The following is a 26,288-nucleotide window of genomic DNA, read 5'->3' as shown; positions in this document are numbered from 1 at the left end:
GACTACGGGTGCTGTCTGTACGGAGTCTGTACATTCTCCCCGTGACGTGTGTAGGTTTTCTCTGAGATCTTCGGTTTCCTCCCACACTCCACAGGTTTGTAGGTCGATTGGCTTGTAAAATGTAAAAATTGCCCCTAGTGGGTGTAGGATAGTGTTAACGTGCGGGGATCACTGGTCGGCACGGACCCGGTGGGCCTGTTTCCGCGCTGTATCTCTAAACTAAACCAAAACAAAGAGCAATCCAACCAAGACCTCAACGGTGGAACATGCGGAGGACGATGGCTGACCTTAGTGGAGCGTCACAACGGCTGGGAAGGCGGATGAAGGCTGCAGCAGAAAATGGTCTCCGGTCATCTTGGACTCCATGCCACTGGATCCTGACCCAGATCTGTCAAGGACCGTGGGGTGGCTGTCTGTGCACCAGTCTCCCCACGTTAAACAAAGTCACGCACAGGCGTCCTCCAACCCTGGAGACACCCATGGTCAGCCATGTCTGAGGGGGGCTATGAAATTAAAACTAAACTAAACTAAACTAAAAATTACTGCTTTAAAAACAATTTTTGCTTAGGATTCCAGCATCTGCAGCCTCTTTGGTGCAAATTTGTGGAATTCTCTGCCTCAGAAGGCAGTGGGGGCCGGTTCACTGGATGCATTCAAAAGTTAGATTTTGCACTTAAGGCTAGAAGAATCAAGGGATATGGGGCTGGGGAGAAGGCAGGAATGGGGTACTGATTGTAGACAAAAGTGCTGAAAAATTCAGACTGAAGAAGGGTTTCGGCCCGAAACATTGCCTATTCCCTTCGCTCTATAGATGCTGCCGCACCCGCTTAGTTTCTCCTGCACTTTTGTCTACCTTCGATTTTCCAGCATCTGCAGTTCCTTCTTAAACACGGGGTACTGATTGTGGATGATCAGCCATGATCACATTGAATGGCGGTGCTGGCTCGAAGGGCTGAATGGCCTACTCCTGCACCTATTTTCTATGTGTGGATGTGCCTGCATGATAGGCTCTGTTGCTTCACATTGCTACCTATAGGGCGGCGCTACCATTGCAGCCCCGGGGCCGCTGTTGTCAATCAAAGCCGAGCAGCCTCCACCCACCCGGGCAGCGGCTCGTCCCCCCCACATACACACACACATAAATCCCCAAAGCTGGAGCGTTTGGAGGTTATTTCCAGAAGAGTTTAGGTAAGGACTTGGGATCATCTGCAAAGGAAGGAAAGCAACCGTTTCAGTTTTTAGTATTATCTTTTGCATTGCAATTTGTTGCATTTAAAATATATATATATATTTCCCTGCACCGAAATGCAAAGTTTTTTCACCTTTAAAAAAAAATAATGCATCTGCATTTGAACCCCAGGGAAGGAGGAATTTAAAGAGGGCGAGGATAAAAGTCCGCGGAAGAATATTCCTTGGAGAAGAAGAAACTGAAGCCAGAATAAGAAGACAGGATAGCGTTTGCCGTGCAGTGAGGGGTTTTTTTTGCAGCAAGAAGCAAAGGGGAGGAATCTGCAGCCCCGGGAGCTCGTGAGTTTCTGCAGCCTCGCGCCCCCCCTCTCCTCCCTCTTTTTTATGTTTTTTTAATTTTGCAAACCCGGAGAAGAGCTGCAAGCAAAGATTATAGAGCAGAGCTCCTCTAGTATCTTTGGCTACAAGCACCATGAAGAACGCTTGGATACTCCTGACTCTCAGTCTCTGCACGCTGGCTAACGGGGAGCTGGTAAGTCCTGTGCACAAACACACACACACACACGGGGAGGGGGGAGACTTGTCACTCGATCACGGCCAGAGTAAATCCTTTTTTAAACCGGGAGGATCAGATGCATGCAGCCAGCGCCAGAGATTGCATACGCACCGACGCAATTTATGAATGATTTCGACTAGTTCCACATTCTTGCCCAAAGATCCTCTAGCAAGCTATGGGATCTTTGCTCTTGCCAGCAAAAAAAAAGTTCAAATGCAGAGTTGTCATTTTAAAATGCAGTTAACGCAATATCTATAACACAACGAAATGCAATTGTATTTGCAATTGAAGGAATGTTGCAATCGAACAGAACTATTACAATTGAATTGAAGATTGCATTGTTGAATGAATGAACAAGGCAGCCAACCTATACTTTTGTGCATGCATTTTGATTTATATCTGATTGATTTTATGTTGTAGGGAGCTTTTTTTAAATATGCCCCGACCTGCAAGGTCGCATTACATTGCATTGCAAGGTTGAGTGAGTTGGAATCAAACACTGGGGTCGTTGGCATGCGTTGCAAAACGCACCCTTGTGCAATGTGCATTGCGTTTTTTTTTGCGGGAATGCCGAGTTCTTTTAATCCCTCCGAACAAAACTCACCGCGGTTTTGCCCCGGGGCTGTGCAAAGAGAGAGATTTGCAGGAAATGATTTCTCCCTGAGCGAGGATCAAACCTGTTAGGGAGAAACTGAGTATGTATTAATCTCCGGAAGTAAGAGATGAAAAGAAGCAACTCGTACACACACATAAAAAGTTTCTCTGCAGGTGGGATATTCCGTTGAAGTAACTTTGCAAGTCCTTTAGATGGCGTGTGTGATTTTTAAGCACGCTCTTATTCGCCCTTTTATGTAAAAAATGCTCGATTATTAAATTGTGCAAAGCCGCAGATGTTGTGCAAATGCAGTCTAGTCCTCGAGTCAATGATTCAACTGCATCTTTCAAGACATTGTTATCTAGTTTAAAAAAGTTTAAATGCAGATTTTAAAATGCAGTAAACGCAATATATAACGAAACGAAATGCAATATCTGCGTATTTGCAATTGAAGGAATGTTGCAATCGAACAGAAGAAATGTTACAATTGAATGAAAGATTGCATTGTTGAATGGACAAGGCAGCCATCCTACACTTCTGTGGAGTGTACAAGTTACAAGTTTGCTCTTTCATTTAACTTGAAGCTCACTGAATGATCCTCCACAAAAACCATCCAAGTATACAAAGTCCCAGTGAGTCTATCGTGCAGAGGGGCACAACATGCTGGAGTCACTCAGCGGGACAAACAGCAAGCAAGCATCTCTGGAGAGGAGGAATGGAAAACGAACGATTCAAGGTCGAGACCCTTCTTCTGGGTTCACCACTCGAGACGTCACCCATTCCTCCTCTCCCGAGATGCTGCCTGTGCCGCTGAGTTACTCCAACATTTTGTGTCTACGGTGTAAGCCAGCATCTGCAGTTCCTTCCTACTGAATTCAAAGTGAAGTTACATATTTGTTCTGGATGGAGTATTTAATCGAGTCAAAGATAGACACAAAAAGCTGGAGTAACCCAACAGGTCAGGCAATAGACAATAGGTGCAGGAGCAGGCCATTCGGCCCTCCGAGCCAGCACCGCCATTCAATGTGATCATGGCTGATCATCCACAATCAGTACCCCGTTCCTGCCTTCTCCCCATATCCCCTGACTCGGCTATCTTTAAGAGCCCTATCCAGCTCTCTCTTGAAAGTATCCAGAAAACTGGCCTCCACTGACTGCCCTCTGAGGCAGAGAATTCCACAGACTCACAACTCTCTGGGTGAAAAAGATTTTCCTCATCTCTGCTCTAAATGGCTTACCCCTGGAGAAAATGCTGCCTGACCCGCTGAGTTACTCCAGCCTTTTGTGTCTATCTTCGGTAAACCAGCATCTGCAGTTCCTTCCTACACATATCATAGAGCCATACAGTGTGGAAACAGGCCCTTCGGCCCAACCTGCGTACACCAGCCAGCATGTCCCACCTACACTCATTCCACCAGCCTGTGTTTGGCCCATATCCCTTTAATCCTATCCTATCCATGCACCTGTATAAATGTTTCTTAAAAGTTACAATAGTCCCTGCCTCAACTACCTCCCCTGGCAGTTCATTCCTTACATTCACCACCATTTGCCTGAAAAAAAGTAACCCTACAGATTCCTATTAAATCTTCCCCCCCCCCCCCCCCCTCACCTTAAACCTTAAATCTGGTTCTTGATTTCCCTACTGTGGGAAAGAGACTCTGTCTATTGCTCTCATGATTTTGTATATGTTGAAACATATAAGATTATTAAGGGTTTGGACACACTAGAGGCAGGAAACATGTTCCCAATGTTGGGGGAGTCCAGAACCAGGGGCCACAGTTTAAGAATAAGGGGTAAGCCATTTAGGACGGAGACGAGGAAACACTTTTTCACACAGAGTTGTGAGTCTGTGGAATTCTCTGCCTCAGAGGGGTGGAGGCAGGTTCTCTGGATACTTTCAAGAGAGAGCTAGATAGAACTCTTAAAGATGGCAGTCAGGGGATATGGGGAGAAGGCAGGAACGGGGTACTGATTGGGGATGATCAGCCATGGTCACATTGAATGGCGGTGCTGGCTTGAAGGGCCGAATGGTCTACTCCTGCACCTACTGTCCATTGTCTATTGTACACTCAGCAAAACTAATAAGCTAAACACCGAATCATTTAATACTCTTTAGACATGTTGCATTTCATGACATTAAAATCATAGTTGCAATAAGCCGATAGATCTGCAACAGTGTTGCAACCGGTAGTCTCTTGTTCTGAACGTTTTGTAAAGAAATCTTACTTCGATTGTTCCAAAAGAAAACTGTAAATAAACATGTAGCAATGTTTATTTACTGCAGATGCTGGTTTAATACCAACATATAGACAGAAGATGCTGGAGTAACTCAGCAGGTCAGGCAGCATCTCTGGAGTCATAATATCATAAGTGATAGTAGAATGAGGCCATTCGGCCCATCAAGTTATATGGTTATAAGTTACTCCGCCATTCAATCGTGGCTGATCTATCTTTCCCTTCCATTTTCCTGACTTCTCCCCATAACCCCTGACACCAGTACTCATCAGATTCATAGAGTGATACAGCCTGAAAACAGGCCCTTCGGCCCAACTTGCCCACACCGGCCAACATGTCCCAGCTATACTAGTCCTACCTGCTGATGTTTGGCCCATATCCCTCCAAACCTGTCCTATCCATGTACCTGTCTTAATCGTTTCTTAAATGTTGGGATTGTCTCTGCTTTAACCACCTCCTCTGGCAGCTTGTTCCATACACCCACCGCCCTTTGTGTGAAAAATGTTATCCCTCAGATTTCTATTAAATCTTTTCCCCATCACCGTAAACCTATGTCCTCTGATCCTCGATTCCCCGACTCTGGGCAAATTCCCTTACTCTGGATAAAATGCATAGGTGACGTTTAGGGTTGGGACCTTCTTTGAACCTCATTTATTCATGTTCACCAGAGTTGGCTTACTCCAACATTTAGTGTCTTATCTCTGTGTATAAATAAAATTTCATTAAACCACACTGTACATCAGAATTTGTTCAGATTATAAGATTTTTTGCCACTATTTAGAATATAGAACAGTAGTGTAGTTTGGAGATACAGCGTGGAAACGGGCCCTTCGGCCCACCGAGCCCGCACCAACCAGCGATCCCCGCACACTAACACTTTTACACTAGGGACAATTTACATTTATACCAAGCCAATTAACATATGAAACTGAAGATCTCGGTGAAAACCCACACAGGTCACAGGTAGAACGTACAAACTCCGTACAGACAGGATCCGTAGTCATGATCGAAGCCGGGTCTCTGGCCCTGTAGGGTAGCAATTCTACTGCTGCGCCATCGTGCAGCATGGAAATGGGCTCACTGGCCCAACTTGCCCATGCCAACCAAGATGCTCCGTCTTCACAAACCCCACCTCCCTGTGTTTGGCCTGTATCCGCCTAAACCGCTCATATCCGCATATCTGTCCCAAAGAAGGGTCTAGACCCAAAATGTCACCGTTCCTTGTTTCCACAGATGCTGCCTGTTCCGTTGAGAGTTACTCCAGTATTTTGTGCCTGTCTACCTATCCAAGAGTCTTTTAATACTCTTGATAGACACAGAGCGCTGGAGTAACTCGGCGGGTCAGGCATCATCTGTGGAGAAAAAGGATGGGTGACGTTTGTGTTGGGGTCCCTTTTTCATACACTGACCTTTTAACCTACCTCTTCAGGTAGGTTAAGATGTGATATGCTGCCTCACCTGCTGAGTTACTCCAGCATTTTGTGATTCTTAACCTACCTGATTTCCCGATGGCACAGCACTCTCATTCCCAATCTGACCTTTGTGGCCTGGGCCTCCTCCATTGTCAGAGTGAGGCCCAGTGCAAATTTGAGAAACAGCACCTCATATTTTGCTTGGGTAGTTTACACCCCGGCGGTGTGAACATTGACTTCTCTTACTTCAAATAGCCCTTCCCAGTTCTCCCACTAGTCTTAAGCCCCTGTCCCACGATGCGAGTTTACCCAAGAGCTCTCCCGTGTTTTAAAAAAAATCAAACTCGTGGTAAGTACGTAGTGGGTACGTCGTAGCTCGTGGATGTCTCGTAGTGGCTTGTAACGCTAATGGCAGGTACTCGGGGAAACGCGGAAACTCGTGAAGTTTTTTCAACACTGAAAAATGTCCCAAGAGTAAAAAAATACTCGTGATGAAGTGCACGAGTTTGATTTTTTTTTAACTTGGGAGAGCTCTTGGGTAAACTCGCACCGTGGGACAGGGGCTTTACTATCTCCGACTACATTCTATCTTTGTCCCGCCCCCTCTCCTGACATCAGTCTGAAGAAGAGTCTCGACCCGAAACGTCGCCCATTCCTTCCCTCCTGAGATGCTGCTCTATGTCACCCATGTTCTCCAGAGATGCTGCCTGACTTCAGCACTATGTGCCTTTCCTTTTTATCGCTGTGTTAAACTGCTGTTTTCTCATTCCCTTCCATTTTCTCTTATTTCCTCCCACACGTCTGCTTGCGTTTTCCAGTTTTATTCGGAAAATAAAGTTTTGCAGGCCAAAACAGCGGGATGTCCAGAGCTGGAATGTTGGAGGCTGGTCAAATACCACAGAACAGAAATGGTTCAGGGTGTATGAATCTGGACATTAGCCCGCTTTCTCCACCCAAAGAGAATTGTAGAATTTTATAACATGTACAGAAACAATCGTGCCTATGGTCTTTTTTTTTTTGTTTGAAAATGTTGACTGTTTTCATGATAACTATCAAAAGTTTGTGTTAAAACCTTTCACCTTTAATTCATAAAAACAATTTAAACTTTTAGTTTAGAGACACAGCGCGCGGACACAGGCCATTCGGCCCACCGGTGATCCCCGCACACTAGGGGCAATTTACATTTGCACCAGGCCGATTAACCTGCAAAACCTGCACGTCTTTGGAGTGTGGGAGGAAACCAAAGTTCTCGGAGACAAGCTCTGCATGAGAATGTACAAACTCCGGACAGACGGCACCCGGGGAAAACCCACTCAGGTCACGGGGAGAACGTACAAACTCTGTACAGACAGCGCCCGTAGTCAGGATCGAACTCGGAACTCTGGCGGTGTAAAGCAGCAACTCTACCGCTGCGCCACCATGCCGCCCAGCAAAGTGGTTTTCATTTGAAATGGGTTAATGGTTTTTGTGGAAATAGAACAATGGGCAGATGTAGAGTCATACTGTCACACAACCTTTGGCCCAAGTTGCCCACACTGGTCAACATGTCCCAGCTACACTAGTCCCACCTGCCCACGCATGGTCCATATCCCTCCAAACCTGTCTGAACCATATACCTGTATAACTGTTTCATCAGTCTGAAGAACGGTCTTGGCCTGAAACGTTGCCTATTTCCTTCGCTCCATAGATGCTGCCACACCCGCTGAGTTTCTCCAGCATTTTTTTCTAACTGTTTCTTAAACATTGGGATAGTCCCAGCCTCAACCACCTCCTCTGGTAGCTTGTTCCACACATCCACCGCCCTTTGTGTGAAAAAGTTACCCCTCAGATTCCTATTCAATCTCTTCCCCTTCACCTTGTACCTATGTCCTCTGGTCCTCGATTCCCATACTCTGGGCAAAAGTTCTGGGTAGTTTATTTTGCTATTCATGGAATATGTGCTGATGCAGACAATTGGAGCTCTATATCTCTGTTGCTTCATGTATGATCACAGAAGTTTGTTTGGATCCTCCCGTTGTGTGTTTGAAGTAGAAATGTTGCTGTTCCAAAACCTAACCACAAAGTTGATTTGCTGTCATGGATTGGTGTTTAGTATATTTTGGGTAGGAAGTAACTGCAGATGCTGGCTTAAACCAAAGACAAACACAAAAAACTGAAGTAACTTGGCAGGTCAGACAGCATCTCTGGAGAGAAGGAATAGGTGGCGTTTCGAGTCGAGGCCCTTCTTCAGACCCAAAAAGTCTTCAGGTCCGAAGAAGGGCTTCGACCCGAAGCGTCACCTATTTCCTTCTACTCCAGAGATGCGGTTTAATCCACTGAGTTGCTCCAGATTCTTGTGTCTATCTTTAGTATATATTTTGGGATTTGTTTGCAAGAAGTCAGCATCAGTCGGTATTAATTGGGATGGTTTGGGCTGTTTTGCAAAGCTTTCAAATAAAAATGAGAAGAGGAGGCAGGAGATGGACAGAGAGAGAGAGAGGACCTTGAGGTCATTTGGCCATAACGTCATGTGATCGGAGCGGAATTAAGCCATTCGACCCATCAAGTCTACTCCGCCATTCAATCATGGCTGATCTATCTCTCCCTCTCAACCCCATTCTCCTGCCTCCTCCCCATATCCCTTGACATCCATACCAATCAAGAATCTATCTATATCTGCCGTAAAAATATCCACTGACTTGGCCTCCACAGCTTTCTGTGGTAAAGAATTCCACAGATTCACCTCCCTCTGACTAAAGAAATACCTCCTCATCTCCTTCCTGAAGGAACGTCCTTTTATTCTGACTCTCCCACTCGTGGGAACATCCACTCGATCCAAGCTTTTCACTATTATTTTTTAAATATAATTTATGATGTGTTTATGGATTATATTAAGATTTTATATGTATTTTATGATATTTTTTAATATGCAATGCATTTTTTTTAAATGTAATGTTTCCCCTTGTCGACCTCAAGTCCGTAATAAAGTTTTTTTTTATTATTATTATTATTTTGTGAGTTTCAATGAGGTCCTCCTCTCACTCTTGTAAACACCAGCAAGTACAGGCCCAGTGCCGACAAACGCTCATCATAGGTTGCTGCTTTACAGCGCTTGCAGCACCGGAAACCCGTGTTCGATCCCGACTATGGGTGCTTGTCTGTACGGAGTTTGTACATTCTCCCAATAACCGCGTGCGGGTTTTCTCCGAGATCTTCGGTTTCCGCCCACATCCCAAAGACGTACAAGGTATGTAGGTTCATTGGCTTGGTATAAGTGTAAATTGTCCCTAGTGTGTGCAGGATAGCGTGAATGTGCGGGGATCGCTGGTCGGTGAGGACTCTGTGGACCGAAAGGCCTGTTTCCGCGCTGTATCTCTAAACTAAATAAACTAAACTTTACATGTGTAGACTCAAGGAACTGCAGATGCTGGTTTACAAAAGCAGAAGTGCTGGAGTAACTCAGCGGGGCAGGCAGCGTCTCTGGAGAAATGGAATGGGTGACGTTTTGGGTAGAAACCCTTCTTCAGACTGGGAGTCAGGGGAGAGGGAAACTAGAGATATGAAGAGGTACAGAACAAATGGCAGCCGGCACCGATGACTCGGGAAAGGTGGAGCCCACCAAGTAAAAGGCCCTTCGTCTTGCATCTGCTGCCGGCTCCCTCCATGTTCTCCCAGAGATGCCGCCTGACCCGCTGAGTTACTCCAGCACTTTGTCTTTTCTTGTGAACCAGCACCAGCAGTTCCTTGCTTCTCCTTAAAGCTGCGCCCTGTAGCCTTTGACATTTAGAGCCTTACCGCACGGAAACAGGCCCTTCGGCCAACCTTGACCATCCAAGATGTGCCACCTACACTCGTCCCACCTGCCCTCGTTATGCCCATATCCCTCTAAGTACCCTGGGCAGAAGGTTCTGACAGTATCTATGCCTCTCCACTAATATCCCTACCACTGATTTTTCGAATCGTGAAAGGCCTGGATAGAATGGATGTGGAGAGGACTAGTGGGAGAGATTAGGACCAGAGGTCACAGCCTCAGAATTAAAGGACGTTTATTTAGGATGGAGATGAGCAGGAATTTCTTTAGCTAGAGTGTGGTGAATCTGTGGAATTCTTTGCCACAGACGGCTGTGGAGGCCAAGTCAGTGGATTCCTCCGGATTTCTTCCCACATCCCAAAGGCGTGTGGGTTTGTAGGTTAATTGGCCCTCTGTAAATTGCCCTTCGTGTATAGGGAGCGGATGAGAAAGTGGGATAACATAGAACTAATGTGCCAACAGGTGATCGATGGTCAGCGCAAACTCGATGGGCCGAAGGGCCTGATTGCCTGCTGTATCTTTCAATTAATCAAGGTATGTCGGGAAATTAATTTAACAACATTGATTTTCATGGGGATGTGAAGATACATATTTTCGGCTTCCGAGATAGACACAAAATGCTGGAGTAACACAGCGAGATGTGCAGCATCTGTGGAGAGAAAGAATGGGTGACGTTTCGAGTCGAGACCCTTCTTCAGGCACGTTTTTTCTGCTTCTGCAACTTTGTGGTTATTAGTTTAGTTTACTGTCATGTAATATGTTGGTTGTTAATTGTATGGTCCTGCTTTTGTAGCCCCTGGACTTTAAAGAAAGTCCTGATTCTTGATTAGCAAGGGTGTCGGGGGGGTTATGGGGAGAAGGCAGGAGAATGGGGTTAGGAGGGAGAGATAGATCGGCCATGATTGAATGGTGGAGTAGACTTGATGGGCCGAATGGCCTAATTCAATCCGTATCACTTAAGAGCTTAAAACAGTATCCGCAAGAAATTGCAGAGAATTGTGGATGCAACACAAACCAACCTCCCTTCCATTGACTCCATTTATAACTCGCGCTGCCTCGGCAAGGCCAGCAGCATCATCAAGGACGAGTCGCACCCCGGCCACTCCCTCTTCTCCCCTCTTCCATCAGGCAAGAGGTACAGAAGTGTGAAAACGCACACCTCCAGATTCAGGGAAGTTTCTTCCCAGCTGTTATCCGGCAACTGAACCACAACCAGAGAGCAGTCCTGAACTACTATCTATCTCATTGGTGACCCTCGGACTATCCTTGATTGGACTTTGCTGGCTTTACCTTGTACTAAACGTTATTGCCTTATCATGTATCTATACACTAATCTGCTCGATTGTAATCATATATTATCTTTCCACTGACTGGTTAGCATGCAACAAAAGATCTCACTGTACCTCGGTGCACGTGACAATAAACTAAACTCAGTAGCTCAGTAATAGGAGGAGCGATCGTTTGTTATAGGAGCAGAAGTAGGCCATTCGGCCCATCAGGCCTACTCTTGTATTCAATCATGGCTGATCTATCTTTCCCTCTCAACCCCATTCTCCAGCATTCTCCCCATAACTCCTGACACCCGTACTAATCAAGAATCTAATAAACTCGGTCTTAAAAAAACATCCATTCAACTGGCTTCCTCAGCCTCCTGTGGCAATGAGATTCAGACTGTCAGAGTGAGGCCCAACGCACATTAGAGGAACAGCACCTCTTATTTCGCTTGGGCAGCTTACACCCCAGTGGTGTGAACATTGACTTCTCTAATTTCAAGCAACCCTTGCTTTCCCTCTCTCTCCATCCCACCCCATCCCAGTTTTCCGACTAGTCTGACTGTCCCGATTAAACTTTATCTTTGTATGCTTCCCCATGCCAACAATGAACTATTCTACGTTTTCCCTGATCCCTCTTTTTCACACCTTGCCCTTTCCTGTCTCTGTGTGCCCCCCTCTCCCCTGACACATAGTCTGAAGAAGGGTCTCGGCCTGTAACCACCTATTCCTTCTTTCCAGAGATGCTGCCTGTCCCGCTGAGTTACTCCAGCATTTTGTGCCCACCTTCTTTATTCCTCCTGTTCTCCTGCTCCAATCTACCTCGCCCCCAACGGGAGGAAATGCTTGGAAATCCTTAAATAGTTTGCGTTCCTTCGTTGTGCCCAATTAGTGACCTTTTTTGTCGGGTGGGAGAATATATTTCCAAGGAATGGCCTTGTTGAGGCCCTGAGCAATTGTGGGAAAATTACACTGATGCGATCACACAATTCCTCGTTGGTCTCGGATCGCTGGCTTCAGTAAATAGCTTGCAGATGTGCAAGTAATCTTGCACCAGCTTGCTTCAGGTTTTTTTTAATTTTAATTCCATTGTGTGCGAGAGGCTATTCAGAAGTGGATGGTTCCAAAGCCGCATCTCTCTCTCGAGCAGTAACTCTGCCAAACTAAACAGGAAAGCCTGTTGTAATGAAGCTTAGCTTTCTCTAAAGGTCGCTTGCTCTTCTGTCATGAGACGTGGCCAGTGTGTCTCGATGACAATCATCATCCTTTCGCCAGCCCCCCTGGTCTTCAAACTTTTACTTTGCAGATACAGCGTGGAAACCACCAAGTCCATGCCAGCCAGCGATCCAAAGACGTACAGGTTTGTAGGTTCATTGGCTTGGTATAAATGTAAATTGTCTGCAATGTGTGTAGAATTAAGGGCCTGTCCCACTTGCCGATTTTTTTCGGCGACTATCAGGGTAGTCAAAAGATTTTGAACATTTCAAAATCCAGCGACAACAAAAAAAATGTTGCGACACTTGAGGAAGAACCACACGTCAATACGTCATCACGCCACACAACGCCGCGACTCTATCGGTGACTTGATACGTCAGTCAATGGTGCCGGCAGTCGCCGAAAAAAATCACCATGTGGGCAGGCCCTTAACACTATCCTACACACATTGGGGACAATTTACATTTATACCAAGCCAATTAACCTACAAACCTGCACGTCTTTGGAGTGTCAAGTCAAGTCAAGTTTATTTGTCACATACACATACGAGATGTGCAGTGATATGAAAGTGGCAATGCTCGCGGACTTTTGTGCGAAAGACAAACAACAAAACAACCAAACAAATTATAAACACAATCATAACACACATATTCTTTTACATAATAAATAATGGAAGGAAAAACGTTCAGTAGAGTTAGTCCCTGGTGAGATAGGCGTCTACAGTCCGAATGGCCTCTGGGAAGAAACTCCTTCTCAACCTCTCCGTTCTCACAGCATGGCAACGGAGGCGTTTGCCTGACCGTAGCAGCTGGAACAGTCCGTTGCAGGGGTGGAAGAGGTCTCTCATGATATTGTTGGCTCTGGAGTTGCACCTCCTGATGTATAGTTCCTGCAGGGGGGGCAAGTGCAGTTCCCATAGTGCGTTCGGCCGAACGCACTACTCTCTGCAGAGCCTTCTTGTCCTTGGCAGAGCAATCCCCAAACCAGATGGTAATGTTCCCGGACAAGATGCTTTCCACCGCCGCTGCGTAGAAGCACTGGAGGATCCTCGGAGACACTCTGAATTTCCTCAATTGCCTGAGGTGGTAAAGGCGCTGCCTTGCCTTACTCACGAGTGCTGAGGCGTGTGATGCCCATGTCATATCCTCAGAGATGTGGGCTCCCAGATATTTAAAACAGTTCACCCTGTCCACAGGATCCCCATTTATCCTCAATGGAGTGTAAGTCCTCGGATGATGTGCCCTCCTAAAGTCCACGATCAGCTCCTTCGTTTTTTTGATGTTCAAGAGGAGGCTGTTATCCTGGCACCAGAGTGCTAGATCAGCCACCTCCTCCCGGTAGGCCTTCTCATCGTTGTCTGAGATCAGGCCCACCACCACAGTGTCATCAGCAAACTTAATTATTGAGTTGGAGCTGAACCTAGCCACACAGTCATGTGTGTATAGGGAGTACAATAGGGGGCTTAGGACGCAACCCTGGGGCGATCCTGTGCTCAGGGTGAGGGACTTTGATGTATTCCCTCCCATCTTGACTACCTGGGGCCTGGCGGTGAGAAAGTCCAGGACCCAGGCACACAGGGAGGTGTTGAGCCCCAATTCCATTAGCTTCCCGGCCAGTCTGGTGGGGACTATCATGTTGAAGGCTGAACTGTAGTCTATGAACAGCATCCTCATGTAGCCCCCCTTCTGGCTGTCAAGATGGGAGAGAGCGGTGTGCAAAACCTGGGAGACCGCATCGTCCGTGGACCTGTTCGGACGATATGCGAACTGCAACGGGTCCATGTTCCGAGGGAGGAAGGCGCAGATGTGTTTCTTCACCAGCCTCTCAAAGCATTTCATGACTACCGAGGTAAGGGCTGGGGAGGCATTTTTTGGTACCGGTACAATAATGGATTTTTTGAAGCAGGCAGGGACCACGGACTTGTCCAGGGAGAGGTTGAATATTGTAGTGAGCACTGGAGCTAGCTGCGTAGCACAGGACTTGAGTACTCGCCCCGAGATGCCATTGGGGCCTGCAGCTTTTCTCGTGTTCACCCGTGTCAGAGCCCTCCTCACGTCGTGCTCGGACAGCGAGAATGTGTGCACATTCCTCCCTTCAGCTTCGGTAGCCAGCCTGCTGGCGGTATTGTCGATAGTTGGCAGACCTGGTGGGAGGAAACCGAAGATCTCGGGGAAAATCCATGCGGGTCACTGGGTGAACGTACAAATTCCGTGCAGACAGCACCCATAGTCGGGATTGAACCAGGGTCTCCGGCGCTGCATTCGCTGTAAGGCGGCAACTCCACCACTGCGCCACCTTTTTTTTTTCGTATCTCGCTTCCCTATCCCGTGACTTTGAGTTGGATCTGTTGTAGATAGACAATCACACCATGTCATTCCACATCTCCAGACTCCCTCTCCCCCCACTCTCGGTCTGAAGAAGGGTCTCGACCTGAAACGTCACCCATTCCTTCCCTCCAGGGATGCTGCCTGTCCCGCTGAGTTACTGCAGCATTTTGTGTCTTATCTTCGATTTAAACAGCATCTGCAGTTCCTTCCTGCAACAGGATCCATTGCATTTGTGCATCGTGTAATGTAATGGATAGCATGCGGAACAAGAACTTGGAATAGATGATGTTTGAGGGCGGTACCCTACCCATGTTCTCAATAGACAATAGGTGCAGGAGTAGGCCATTCGGCCCTTCGAGCCTGCACCGCCATTCAATATGATGATGGCTGATCATCCAACTCAGTATCCTGTACCTGCCTTCTCTCCATACCCTCTGATCCCCTTAGCCACAAGGGCCACATCTAACTCCACTTAAATATACCCAATAAACTGGCCTCAACTACCCTCTGCGGCAGAGAGTTCCAGAGATTCACCACTATCTGTGTGAAAAAAGTTTTTCTCATCTCGGTTTTAAAGGATTCCCCCCTTATCCTTAAGCTGTGACCCCTTGTCCTGGACTTCCCCAACATCGGGAACAATCTTCCTGCATCTAGCCTGTCCAATCCCTTAAGAATTTTGTAAGTTTCTATAAGATCCCCTCTCAATCTCCTAAATTCTAGAGAGTACAAACCAAGTCTATCCAGTCTTTCTTCATAAGACAGTCCTGATATCCCAGGAATCAGTCTGGTGAACCTTCTCTGCACTCCCTCTATGGCAATAATGTCCTTCCTCAGATTTGGAGAACAAAACTGTACGCAATACTCCAGGTGTGGTCTCACCAAGACCCTGTAGAACCTCCCTGCTGCTATACTCAAATCATTTTGCTATGAAAGCTAACATACCATTCGCTTTCTTCACTGCCTGCTGCACCTGCATGCCTACTTTCAATGACTGGTGTACCATGACACCCAGGTCTCGCTGCATCTCCCCTTTTCCTAATCGGCCACCATTTAGATAATAGTCTGCTTTCCTGTTTTTGCCACCAAAATGGATAACCTCACACTTATCCACATTATACTGCATCTGCCAAACATTTGCCCACTCACCCAGCCTATCCAAGTCACCTTGCAGTCTCCTAGCATCCTCCTCACAGCTAACACTGCTCCCCAGCTTAGTGTAATATGCAAACTTGGAGATATTGCCTTCGATTCCCTCATCCAGATCATTAATATATATTGTAAATAACTGGGGTCCCAGCACTGAGCCTTGCGGTACCCCACTAGCCACTGCCCGCCATTGTGAAAAGGACCCGTTTACTCCTACTCTTTGCTTCCTGTTTGCCAGCCAGTTCTCTATCCACATCAATACTGAACCCCCAATGCTGTGTGCTTTAAGTTTGTATACTAATCTCTTATGTGGGACCTTGTCGAAAGCATTCTGGAAGTCCAGATACACCACATCCACTGGTTCTCCCCTATCCACGCTACTAGTTACATCCTCAAAAAATTCTATAAGATTCGTCAGACATGATTTACCTTTCGTAAATCCATGCTGACTTTGTCCAATGATTTCACCACTTTCCAATTGTGCTGCTATCCCATCTTTAATAACTGACTCTAGCAGTTTCCCCACTACCGATGTTAGACTAACTGGTCTGCAATTCCCCGTTTTCTCTCTCCCTCCCTTCTTAAAAAGTGGGGTTACGTTTGCTACCCGCCAATCCTCAGGAACTACTCCAGAATCTAAAGAGTTTTGAAAGATTATTACTAATGCATCCACTATTTCTGGAGCTACTTCCTTAAGTACTCTGGGATGCAGCCTATCTGGCCCTGGGGATTTATCGGCCTTTAATCCATTCAATTTACCTAAAACCACTTCCCGACTAACCTGGATTTCACTCAATTCCTCCAACTCCTTTGACCCGCGGTCCCCTGCTATTTCCCGCATATTATTTATGTCTTCCTTAGTGAAGACGGAAACAAAGTAGTTATTCGATTGGTCCGCCATATCCTTGTTTCCCATGATCAAATCACCTGTTTCTGACTGCAAGGGATCTACATTTATTTTAACTAATCTCTTTCTTTTCACATATCTATAAAAACTTTTGCAGTCAGTTTTTATGTTCCCTGCCAGTTTTCTTTCATAATCTATTTTTCCTTTCCTAATTAAGCCCTTTGTCCTCCTCTGCTGGTCTCTGAATTTCTCCCAGTCTTCTGGTATGCTGCTTTTTCTGGCTAATTTGTACGCATCATCCTTCGCTTTGATACTATCCCTGATTTCCCTTGTTATCCACGGATGCACTACCTTCCCTGATTTATTCTTTTGCCAAACCAAATTTCTACGAGATCTTTGGTTTCCTCCCAAACTCCAAAGATGTATAAGTTTGTAGGTTAATTGGCTTTGTATGAAATGTAAATTGTCCCTAGTGTGTGTAGGATAGAGCACCTTCACAACCTAATTCACAACCTTTTTTACTCGTGGACATTTTTCATCAGGCTATAAAAAACGCCCCGACCTACTTGATGCCACAAGTACCCACGACTGGCATCACGACCCACCTACGACCTACCTACGACCTTGTGACGACCATGCTGCGAGTATGAATCAAAGGCAAACTCGGCAGAGGTCGTGAATTAGGTCGCGAAAGTGGGACAGGCCGTTTAGTGCGCGGGGATCGCCAGTCGGCACGGACCCGGTGGGCCGAAAGGCCTGTTTCCGCGCTGTATCTCTAAACCAAACAAACTTTGAACATCGATCAGTGCAGCACAGGAGCAGGCCCTTCGGCCCACAATGTCCGTGCTGTAGATGATGCCAAGTTAAACTGATCTCTGTCTGCACGTGATCAACATCGCTCAATTCCCCACAGTCAGCTAAACGAGACTAGACAAAGCTAAGTCTACATTCCACAGCCTGCATGGAGCAGGCAGGAGGAGATGCCCTTTTGACGAAATCAAAGGCCCGTTTACAATTTATACTTTTTAACTAATCTGGGTCATAGAAAGCTCGAATATTTTAATCTCCGCCCGATAAATAAAGATGAGGTTGTATCTTTTGATGTTCTTGGGTCTGACTACACTGCACGCCTCCAAATTTAACTGTCCAGGCCATGTGTGCCCTTGAAGTCTCTAGCGATAGCCTCAACTGTCATCTCCCCCGCCGTTAGTGGTTCCAGATTCAGGTGGGTTCAATACCGGGCCTCATCTGCATTTCAAAAGTCAAATTATTAAATTACTTTCCCCCCCCCCCCCCCCCCCCCCCTAAACCCGTCTGTAATGAAACCAGCTGGGATAGTTTTAGTTTTAATTAAGGCTGACAAGAATTAAAGGCACAGTTATATTTTTTTAAGTTTAAATATACAGCGTGGAATCAGGCCCTCAGCCCATCGAGTCCGCGCCGACCAGCGATCTGATCCCGCACTCTGACACTAAAGGGCCTGTCCCATTTGGCGATTTTTTTTCGGCGATTGCCGGCGTCATGTCAGTGTCGCCATAAGATTTTGAACATTTCAAAATCCAACGGCGGCAATAAAAATGTTGCGAGACTTGAAAAAACACCGCGCGTCGATATGTCATCACGCCGCGGATTTTTCGGTGACCTGATACGTCAGTCAATGATGCCGGCAGTCGCCCGTAAAACCGGCAAATTAGCATCTCTGCAGAAAACCTGCCCCGTTTCTCCAGAGATGCTGCATGACCCGCTGAAGTTACTCCAGAGTTATGAGTTGCAAGCAGACCTGCACGTCTTTGGAGTGTGGGAGGAAACCAGAGCACCCAGGGGGGAGAAGGTACAAACTCCGTACAGACATGCGCCCGTAGTCGGGGTGGAACCCGGGTCTCTGGCGCTGTGATGCAGCAGCTCTACCGCTGTGCCACCGTGCCGCCCCTTCTGAAATTAAAACAGCTGGGATAGTTTTAGTTTTAATTGAGACCGACAGGAATTAAAGGCCACAGTTGGTTTGCATTTTGAGGGAGGAATGCTGAGCTCATAATTGTGGAAATAAACCCATTTTGGCTGATCTCATAGACTCATTTCCTTGCCCTTGTTTTCCCATACCATAATAATTTGTTAATCTAATTACCCCGCTATTGATATATAACTGCGCATTCCTCTGAGTTTGACCGTTTGACATGCAGCATATTAGCAGTACACAAGCAGGATGAAGGCAGCTTTGATTTGCTCCACAATGCATCGAGTGTCTCTTGCCTTCCACCCCCCTCCCCCCCCCCCGCCCACAGCCCACCCAACATACTGACCATTAACACCGCAGCAAGAAAGTCACTCACAACTCGCACTTCCACTCTCCATCGATAAAAATAAATGGTGGCGGCTTTAGATTTTGTTTCCCCCTTTTTGCTTTTTTTTTGATAATCTTTCTCACCTCCTGCCACTGAAACCACTATTTACTTACTTATGGGACATGGGGATTTGGGACTTGAGACTTACTTAGGACTTGGGACTTACTTGGGACTTTAGTTACAGTGTGAAAAGAGGCCCTTCGGCCCAACTCGCCCACACCGGCCAACAATGTCCCAGCTATACTAGTGCAACCTGCTTGCACCTGGTCCATATCCCTCCAAACCTGTCCTATCCATGTACCTGTCTAACTGTTAGTCCCAGCCTCAACTACCTCCTCTGGCAGCTCGTTCCATACACCCACCACCCTTTGTGTGGTGGGGGAGGGGGGGGGAGAACGAACACAGACCAACATAACTCTGATGGGTGCTTTTTGTGACTTTGTCAGCACCAGAAACTTAGCGAACTCTTCTGTGTATTAACTGCAAAAAGGCTAAGGATTTCACTGTACCTAGTGATAATAGAGTACCATTGAATTGAATCATCTCTGGAGAGAAGGAATAGGTGACGTTTCTGGTCAAGGCCCTTCTTCAGACTGAGAGTCAGGGGGGTGGGGGAAAGGGAAACAAAACAAGAGATATAGATGGTGAAATAGAGAGATATAATACAAAGAAATGAAAGATATGCAAAAAGGTAATGATGATAAGAGAAACAGGCCATTATTAGCTGTGTGCTAGGTGAAAACGAGTTACAGACAATGAGACTCAACAAGACGGCTTTGGCACTAAACTTTTTTTTCTCCCGTTGTGTATTATGTTTACATGTTCTGTTTTTCTGCAGCAAGTAAGAATTTCATTGTCCTATCTGGGACATGTGACAATAAAACACTCTTGACTTGACAATGACTTGGGTGGGGGAGGGATGGAGAGAGAGTAGATGCAAGGGTTACTTGAAAGCTGGAGAAATCAATATTCATCTCGCTGAGTTGCTGCTGCCTGGCCCGCTGAGTTACTCCAGCATTTTGCGTAGTTTAGCTTAGTATAGAGATACAGCACGGAAACAGGCCCATCGGCCCACTGAGTCTGCGTCTACCGGTGATCCCCACACATTAACACTACCCTACAAACACCTTGGTGTTAGTGTAAATTGCATCTTGTAGGAATTAAATCAAGAAGCATTTTCCACGCTGTTACAATTTACACTTACACCAATCAACGTACAAGCCTTATTTCCTTCGCTCCATAGATGCTGCTGCACTCGCTGAGTTTCTCCAGCTTTTTTGTGTACCTTCGATTCTCCAGCATCTGCAGTTCCTTCTTAAATATAAGCCTGCACGTCTTTGGAGTGCGGGAGGAAACTGAAGATCTCTGAGAAAACCCACACAGTTGCGGGGAGAACGTACAAACTCCCTAGAGACAGCACCCGTGGTCGGGATCGAACCGGGGTCTCCGGCGCAGCAAGCGCTGTAAGGCAGCAACTCTACCGCTGCGCCACCGTGGCTGCCCACGAGTTTACTCCAGCATTATGTGTTGTGCATTGATTTGGGGACTTGGTTGCCAGACACAGCGCCGCGATATTTCACTGAAGAGCGGAAAGGACAAAGATTTTCTCTGGATAGTCGCAGATGCCGGTAAAGTTTTGCTGTCCTCCTGATTAAATCTCACTGTTAGTACGTCTTGTTTTCACCTTCCCCATCAGCTAACAGTGATCCATTCTACATTTACCTTAATCACCGTCTGCTTTGATCTGTCATTTTCACACCTTGTCGCCCCAACTCCCTCTCCCCTCACTCTCGGCCTGAAGAAGGGTCTCGGGTCGAAACGTCCACCCATTTCTTCTCTCCTGGGATGCTGCCCGTCCGGCTGGGCTACTCCGCCATTTTGTGCCCATGTCCAGTAGAGTTTGGGCCCTGTTACTGAGGCCCTCTGTGCTGCTGTATTTTCGCTGGTTGCCACGGAGACGGAACAGCTTTTGAGGGCGTGGGGGAAATACCAATTGAACGATGGTACAGTAAAGCAAATATAGTCGGCTCGGAGGTTGGTGATTGTTCTGACAAGCGTTATTGGATTCGGCCTGTTTTTTCAATCTGTTGGCCCGGAAACAACTTGGGACACAGGCTGAGAGGTTGTGGAGGCATTCTGGCCCAGCGCAGCGCAGCGGGCCTGTAGAATCACAGCATCACAGTGTGGAAAATGCTTCTAGATTTCATTCCTACAAGGTTCATCTGCAACGTTACAAGTCTACGATGCAACTGGAATTTAGACAGATGAGAGGGGATCTTATAGGAACGTATAAAATTAAGAGTCATAGTCAAGTCACATTTATTTATATAGCACATTTAAAAAACAACTCTCGTTGGCCAAAGTGCTTTACATTTGTTATAAGAATAGTATAAACAAACAAACTACATACATATATACATATAACCCTCGCTTAGTGGACGTCAGGAAATGCTTGGGAGTATAGATAAGATTTTAGTCTTGACTTAAAGGAGTCGATGGAGGGAGCAGTTCTGATGGGAAAGGGGATGCTGTTCCACAGTCTAGGAGCTGCAACCGCAAAGGCGCGGTCACCCCTAAGCTTATGCCTAGACCGCGGGATATTCAGCAGCCCCAAGTCGGCCGATCTGAGGGACCTGGAGGTGGAGTGGTGGGTGAGAAGACTTTTAATATAGGTGGGGGCAAGCCCATTGAGGGCTTTGTAGACATAGAGGAGGGTCTTGAAATGTATAAGGAACTGCACAGGGAGCCAGTGGAGAGAGGCCAGGATCGGGGTGATGTGGTCCCTTTTTTGGGTGCCCGTCAGGAGTCTCGCTGCGGCGTTTTGGACGAGTTGCAGGTGTGTCAGGGAAGATTGGCTGATGCCAGTGTAAAGTAATCTATGATGCTAGCTGCAGTAATCTAGGCGGGAGGAGATAAATGTGTGGATGATCTTTTCGAGGTCATCAAAGTGGAGGAATTGTTTTATTTTAGCTATTGTCCGAAGCTGGAAGAAACTAGCTTTTACCACGGCATTGACTTGTTTGTCAAATTTCAGTGCTGTCAAATATCACGCCAAGGTTTTTGACGTGAGGTTTGAGTAGTCGGGTAAGGCTTCCAAGACTGCCTGCTATCATTTTGATTGGGTCCGAGGGGCCGAGAAGGATGACCTCAGACTTACTCTCATTTAATTGGAGGAAGTTCTGGGCCATCCAGCACTTTATATCCTCGAGGCAGCGGGTAAGGTTAAGTAGATTTGATTGTTTTTTTGGTTCCGGGGGAGATAGAGTTGTGTATCGTCTGTGTAGCAATGGAAGGAAATGCCGTGCCTTTCAATGACTTGGCCTAAGGGGAGCATATACAGGGAGAAGAGAATGGGGCCAAGGATGGAACCTTGTGGAACCCCACAGCAGAGATTAGCTGGGGAGGAGAATGAGTTGCCTATGTTAGTCGAGAAACTCCTACCTTTGAGGTAAGAGATGACCCAGCGCAGGGCAATGCCATCAATACCAACCCCATACCGGAGACGGTCAATTAGGATGGTGTGGTCGACAGTATCAAATGCTGCGCTGAGGTCAAGAAGGAGCAGGATTGCACAGTCGCCGGAGTCAATGGTGAGCAGTAGGTCATTGTGTACCATCAACAAGGCAGACTCTGTGCTGTGGTGAGCCCTGAAACCTGATTGGAAAGTTTCCAGGATAGTGTTTTGGCGAAGGTAAGGCATGTTGACAAAATTACCTTTTCAAGGGCTTTTGAGAGGAAAGGCAGTTTAGAAATGGGTCTGTAGTTGCTTGGCAAGGTGGGGTCGAGGTTAGGTTTTTTTTTCAGGAGTGGCTGGACCACCGCATGCTTGAAGCAGGTAGGTACAGTGCCAGTGGCCAGAGAGCTGTTGAAGATGGCGAGGATGCTGGGACTGGCTGTTGGAATGACATCCTTTAGGAGGGCAGAGGGGACAGTGTTGAGGGGGCAGGTAGTAGGTTTCATAGTGGTGATCAGTTTTACAAGGGAGGGTAGAGTAACGAGTTGGAAATAATCTAATTTTGAAGAGCAGACCAATGAGACAGCCAGGTCACAGGTGTGAGGGGAAATACTTGTTCTTATGTTTTTTACCTTGCTGGTGAAAAATGAAGTAAATTCCTTGCACTTAGCAGGGAACCCAGTTTAATTTAGGTCAACAAAGAAACTGACAAGTTACTAAAGACTGGTGCTGGTGGCAGGACAAATGTTGGTGCTAAAAAGGACCTTGGAATTATGAGCGGTTTTGGAGATGAGGGTGGAGAAGTGATACAGTGTGGAAACAGGCCCTTCGGCCCAACTTGCCCACATTAGCCGACATGTCCCAGCTACACTGGTCCCACTTGCTTGCATAGGGCCTACAAACTTGCCCGACCCATGTACCTGTCTTAACTCCTAAGGGATTGGACAGGCTAGATGCAGGAAAAATGTTCCCCGTATTAGGGGGAGTCCAGAACCAGGAGACACAGTTTAAGAATAAGGGGTAGGCCAGTTAGACTGAGATGAGGTAAAACATTTTCACCCAGAGAGTTGTGAATCTGTGGAATTCTCTGCCACAGAAGGCAGTGGAGGCCAATTCACTAGATGTTTTCAAGAGAGTTTTCAAGATTTAGCTCTTTGGGCTAACGGAATCAAGGGATATGGAGAGAAAGCAGGAACGGGGTACTGATTCGGGATGATCAGCCATGATCATATGGAATGGCGGTGCTGGCTTGAAGGGCCGAATGGCCTACTCCTGCCCTATTTTATATGTTTCTATGTAAGTCGTGTTTCAATTTCCCCAGAGATACAATTCCTTTTTGTTCCTCCCCATGAAATTCCTGCAAGTTTCAGACACCTTCATTACATTGAACATTCAATATCAGTCATGGAGCCAACAAACAGGCCCTTTGGCCCAACTGCTCCATGCCAACCAAGATGTCCATCCACACTTAGTCCCACTTGCCTGCATTTGGCCCACGTCCTATCCATGTACCTGTCCAAGTATCCTTGAAATTCTGTTATAGTCATAAAGTCACGCAGCACGGAAACAGGCCCAACTGGGGAATCGCCTCAGCGCAGAGGGAGAAGAGGAAGGAAGAGACTGCAGCCCTAAGATTTTTGCCTCCACCACAGTGAGGAGGTGCTTGGAGGACTCACTGTGGTGGATGTTAATTTGTGTTTATTGTTGTTTATTATTGTATTATTGTACGTATGACTGCAGGCACGGTTGAGCAACGTGTTTTTGTTTCCTCCGGGTATGTGAGTATTCAGGAAAATGACAATAAAGATATACAATACAATACAATTACCTCCTCTGGCAGCTCGTCCCATTCACCCACCACCGTTTGTGTGGAAAGGTTGCCCCTCGGGTTGCTATTACATTTTTTACCCTTCACCTTCAACCTATGTCCTCTGGTTCTCCATTCTTCTGCTCTGGGCTAAATACTTTGAGCCATCCCCTTTTATACACCCCTATGAGATCACCCCTCATCCTCCTGCGCTCCAAGGAATAGAGTCCCAGCCTGCTCAACCTCTCTCTGTAGCTCAGGCTCTCGAGTACTGGAAACATCCTCGTAAATAGACAATGGACAATAGGTGCAGGAGTAGGCCATTCGACCCTTCGAGCCAGCACCGCCATTCAATGTGATCATCCCCAATCAGTACCCCGTTCCTGCCTTCTCCCCATATCTCTCTGCACATTTGTAGTATACTGGCGGCGTAATGGTAGACCTACTGCCTTGCAGCGCCAGGGACCCGGGTTTGATCCCGACTACGGGCGCTGTCTGTACGGAGTTTGGATGTTCTCGCCTTGACCTGCGTGGGTTTCTCCGAGATCGTCGGTTTCCTCCCGCACTCCAAAGATGTGCAGTTTTCTAAGTCAATCGGCGTGCTATTTAAAAAAATTAATATTGTCCCTAGTGTGTGTAGGGCAGTGTTAATGTGCGGGGATCGCTGGTCGGCGCGGAGTCCGTGGGCCGAAGGGCCTGTTTCTGCGCTGTATCTCTAAACTAAACTACAGTTTAGACATGGTATCGGTATTTAGTCATCGGTATCGCACGGGGTGGAATTATGTGGCAGTTAGCGACCGTGATTGCCGAGGTCCCGCTAAGAATTCTCCGATTTGGGCTAACCAAATTTTCTCCATGTTCATTGGGTCTTTAGTGTCACATGTAACGAGGTACAGTGAAATTGCATATAGTTGAGTAAAATATTACTGTACGTAAGCACAATCTTAGGTTGAGGGCTCAGTTGTATAGGGCTCTGGTGAGACCACATCTGCAGTATTGTGTACAGTTTTGGTCTCCTAATTTGAGGAAGGACATCCTTGTGATTGAGGCAGTGCAGCGTAGGTTCACGAGATTGATCCCTGGGATGGCGGGACTGTCATATTAGGATAGATTGAAAACACTATGCTTGGAGAAGTCAATGTTCACACCGCTACCCAAACTACCCAAGCAAAATATGAGGTGCTACCTTCGATTGTTCCAGCATCTGCAGTTCCTTCTTAAACACGCTGGTACACACTAATTTTAGTTTAGTTTAGTTTAGAGATACAGCGTGGAAGCATGCCCTTTGGCCCGCTGAGTCTGTGCCGACCAGCGATCCCCGCACACCAACACTATCCCACACACACATACTTGGGACAATTTACTTTTTTTACAAAAGCCACGCAACCTACAAACCAGCACGTCTTTGGAGTGTGGGAGGAAACCGAAGCACCCGGAGTAAACCCACGCAGGTCACGGGGAGAACGTACAAACTCCGTACAGACAGCACCCGTAGTCGGGGTCGAACCCAGGTCTCTGGCAGCAACTCTACCACTGCGACTCTATCAATCCATTCCCCACCACCAACTCCCAACCCTCGTGGCCACCTATCTCCCTACCTCTGGCTTTACATTTTATTGATCTTATCCTTTTGTCTCTTTATCATCTCTGGTCTTTGTCCAACCATCTACCAATCCCCTCCCTACCCCATCACCTGTATCCAGTCTTTCTCCCATCCCCACACGTCTCCCATGCACTAGAATCAGTCTGAAGAAGTGTCCCGACCTGAAACGTCGCCTATCCACGTTCTCCAGAGACGCTGCCTGACCCGCTGAGTTACTCCAGCACTTTGTTTTTTTTCCCCTCAAGATCCTGCGATCTGCAGATCCTTGTGACTCGATGTCTTTGGTTTCCTCGATGTGACCCAGCTCCTAGATCTGAAAAAGGGCCCTGACCCACAAATGCTTGCTGGTCCATTCCCTCCACAGCTGTTGCCGGACCTGTTGAGTTCCTCCAGCACTTTGTGATTTTTCTCAAGACTCCATTTCACCTTCTTTGCAGTTCCTGGTGTCCCCGAAAGAGAGCTCTTCTTTGGATTACTAAACGCAAGACTTCATTAGTTTA

At 46.9% G+C, this 26,288-nt stretch overlaps 1 protein-coding gene across 3 annotated transcripts in view; it reads left to right on the top strand.

The window, feature by feature from the left end:
* Window positions 1-1,078: 1,078 nt before the first annotated feature.
* The window catches only part of sdc2 (syndecan 2), an 85,356-nt gene continuing 60,146 nt past the window's right edge, over window positions 1,079-26,288 (top strand). For 2 of the 3 annotated variants that reach the window (XM_055631784.1, XM_055631782.1), the window contains exon 1: window positions 1,195-1,720. In XM_055631784.1, coding sequence (XP_055487759.1) covers window positions 1,661-1,720 — 60 coding nt within the window. In that variant the 5' untranslated portion in view covers window positions 1,195-1,660. The other variant, XM_055631783.1, reaches the window with a different exon arrangement.

This window comes from Leucoraja erinacea, unplaced genomic scaffold (assembly GCF_028641065.1).
Source record: "Leucoraja erinacea ecotype New England unplaced genomic scaffold, Leri_hhj_1 Leri_90S, whole genome shotgun sequence".
NCBI lineage: Eukaryota > Metazoa > Chordata > Chondrichthyes > Rajiformes > Rajidae > Leucoraja > Leucoraja erinaceus.
The sequence above is the reverse complement of the archived record's forward strand: the minus strand, read 5'-3'. Positions and strand labels throughout refer to the sequence as shown.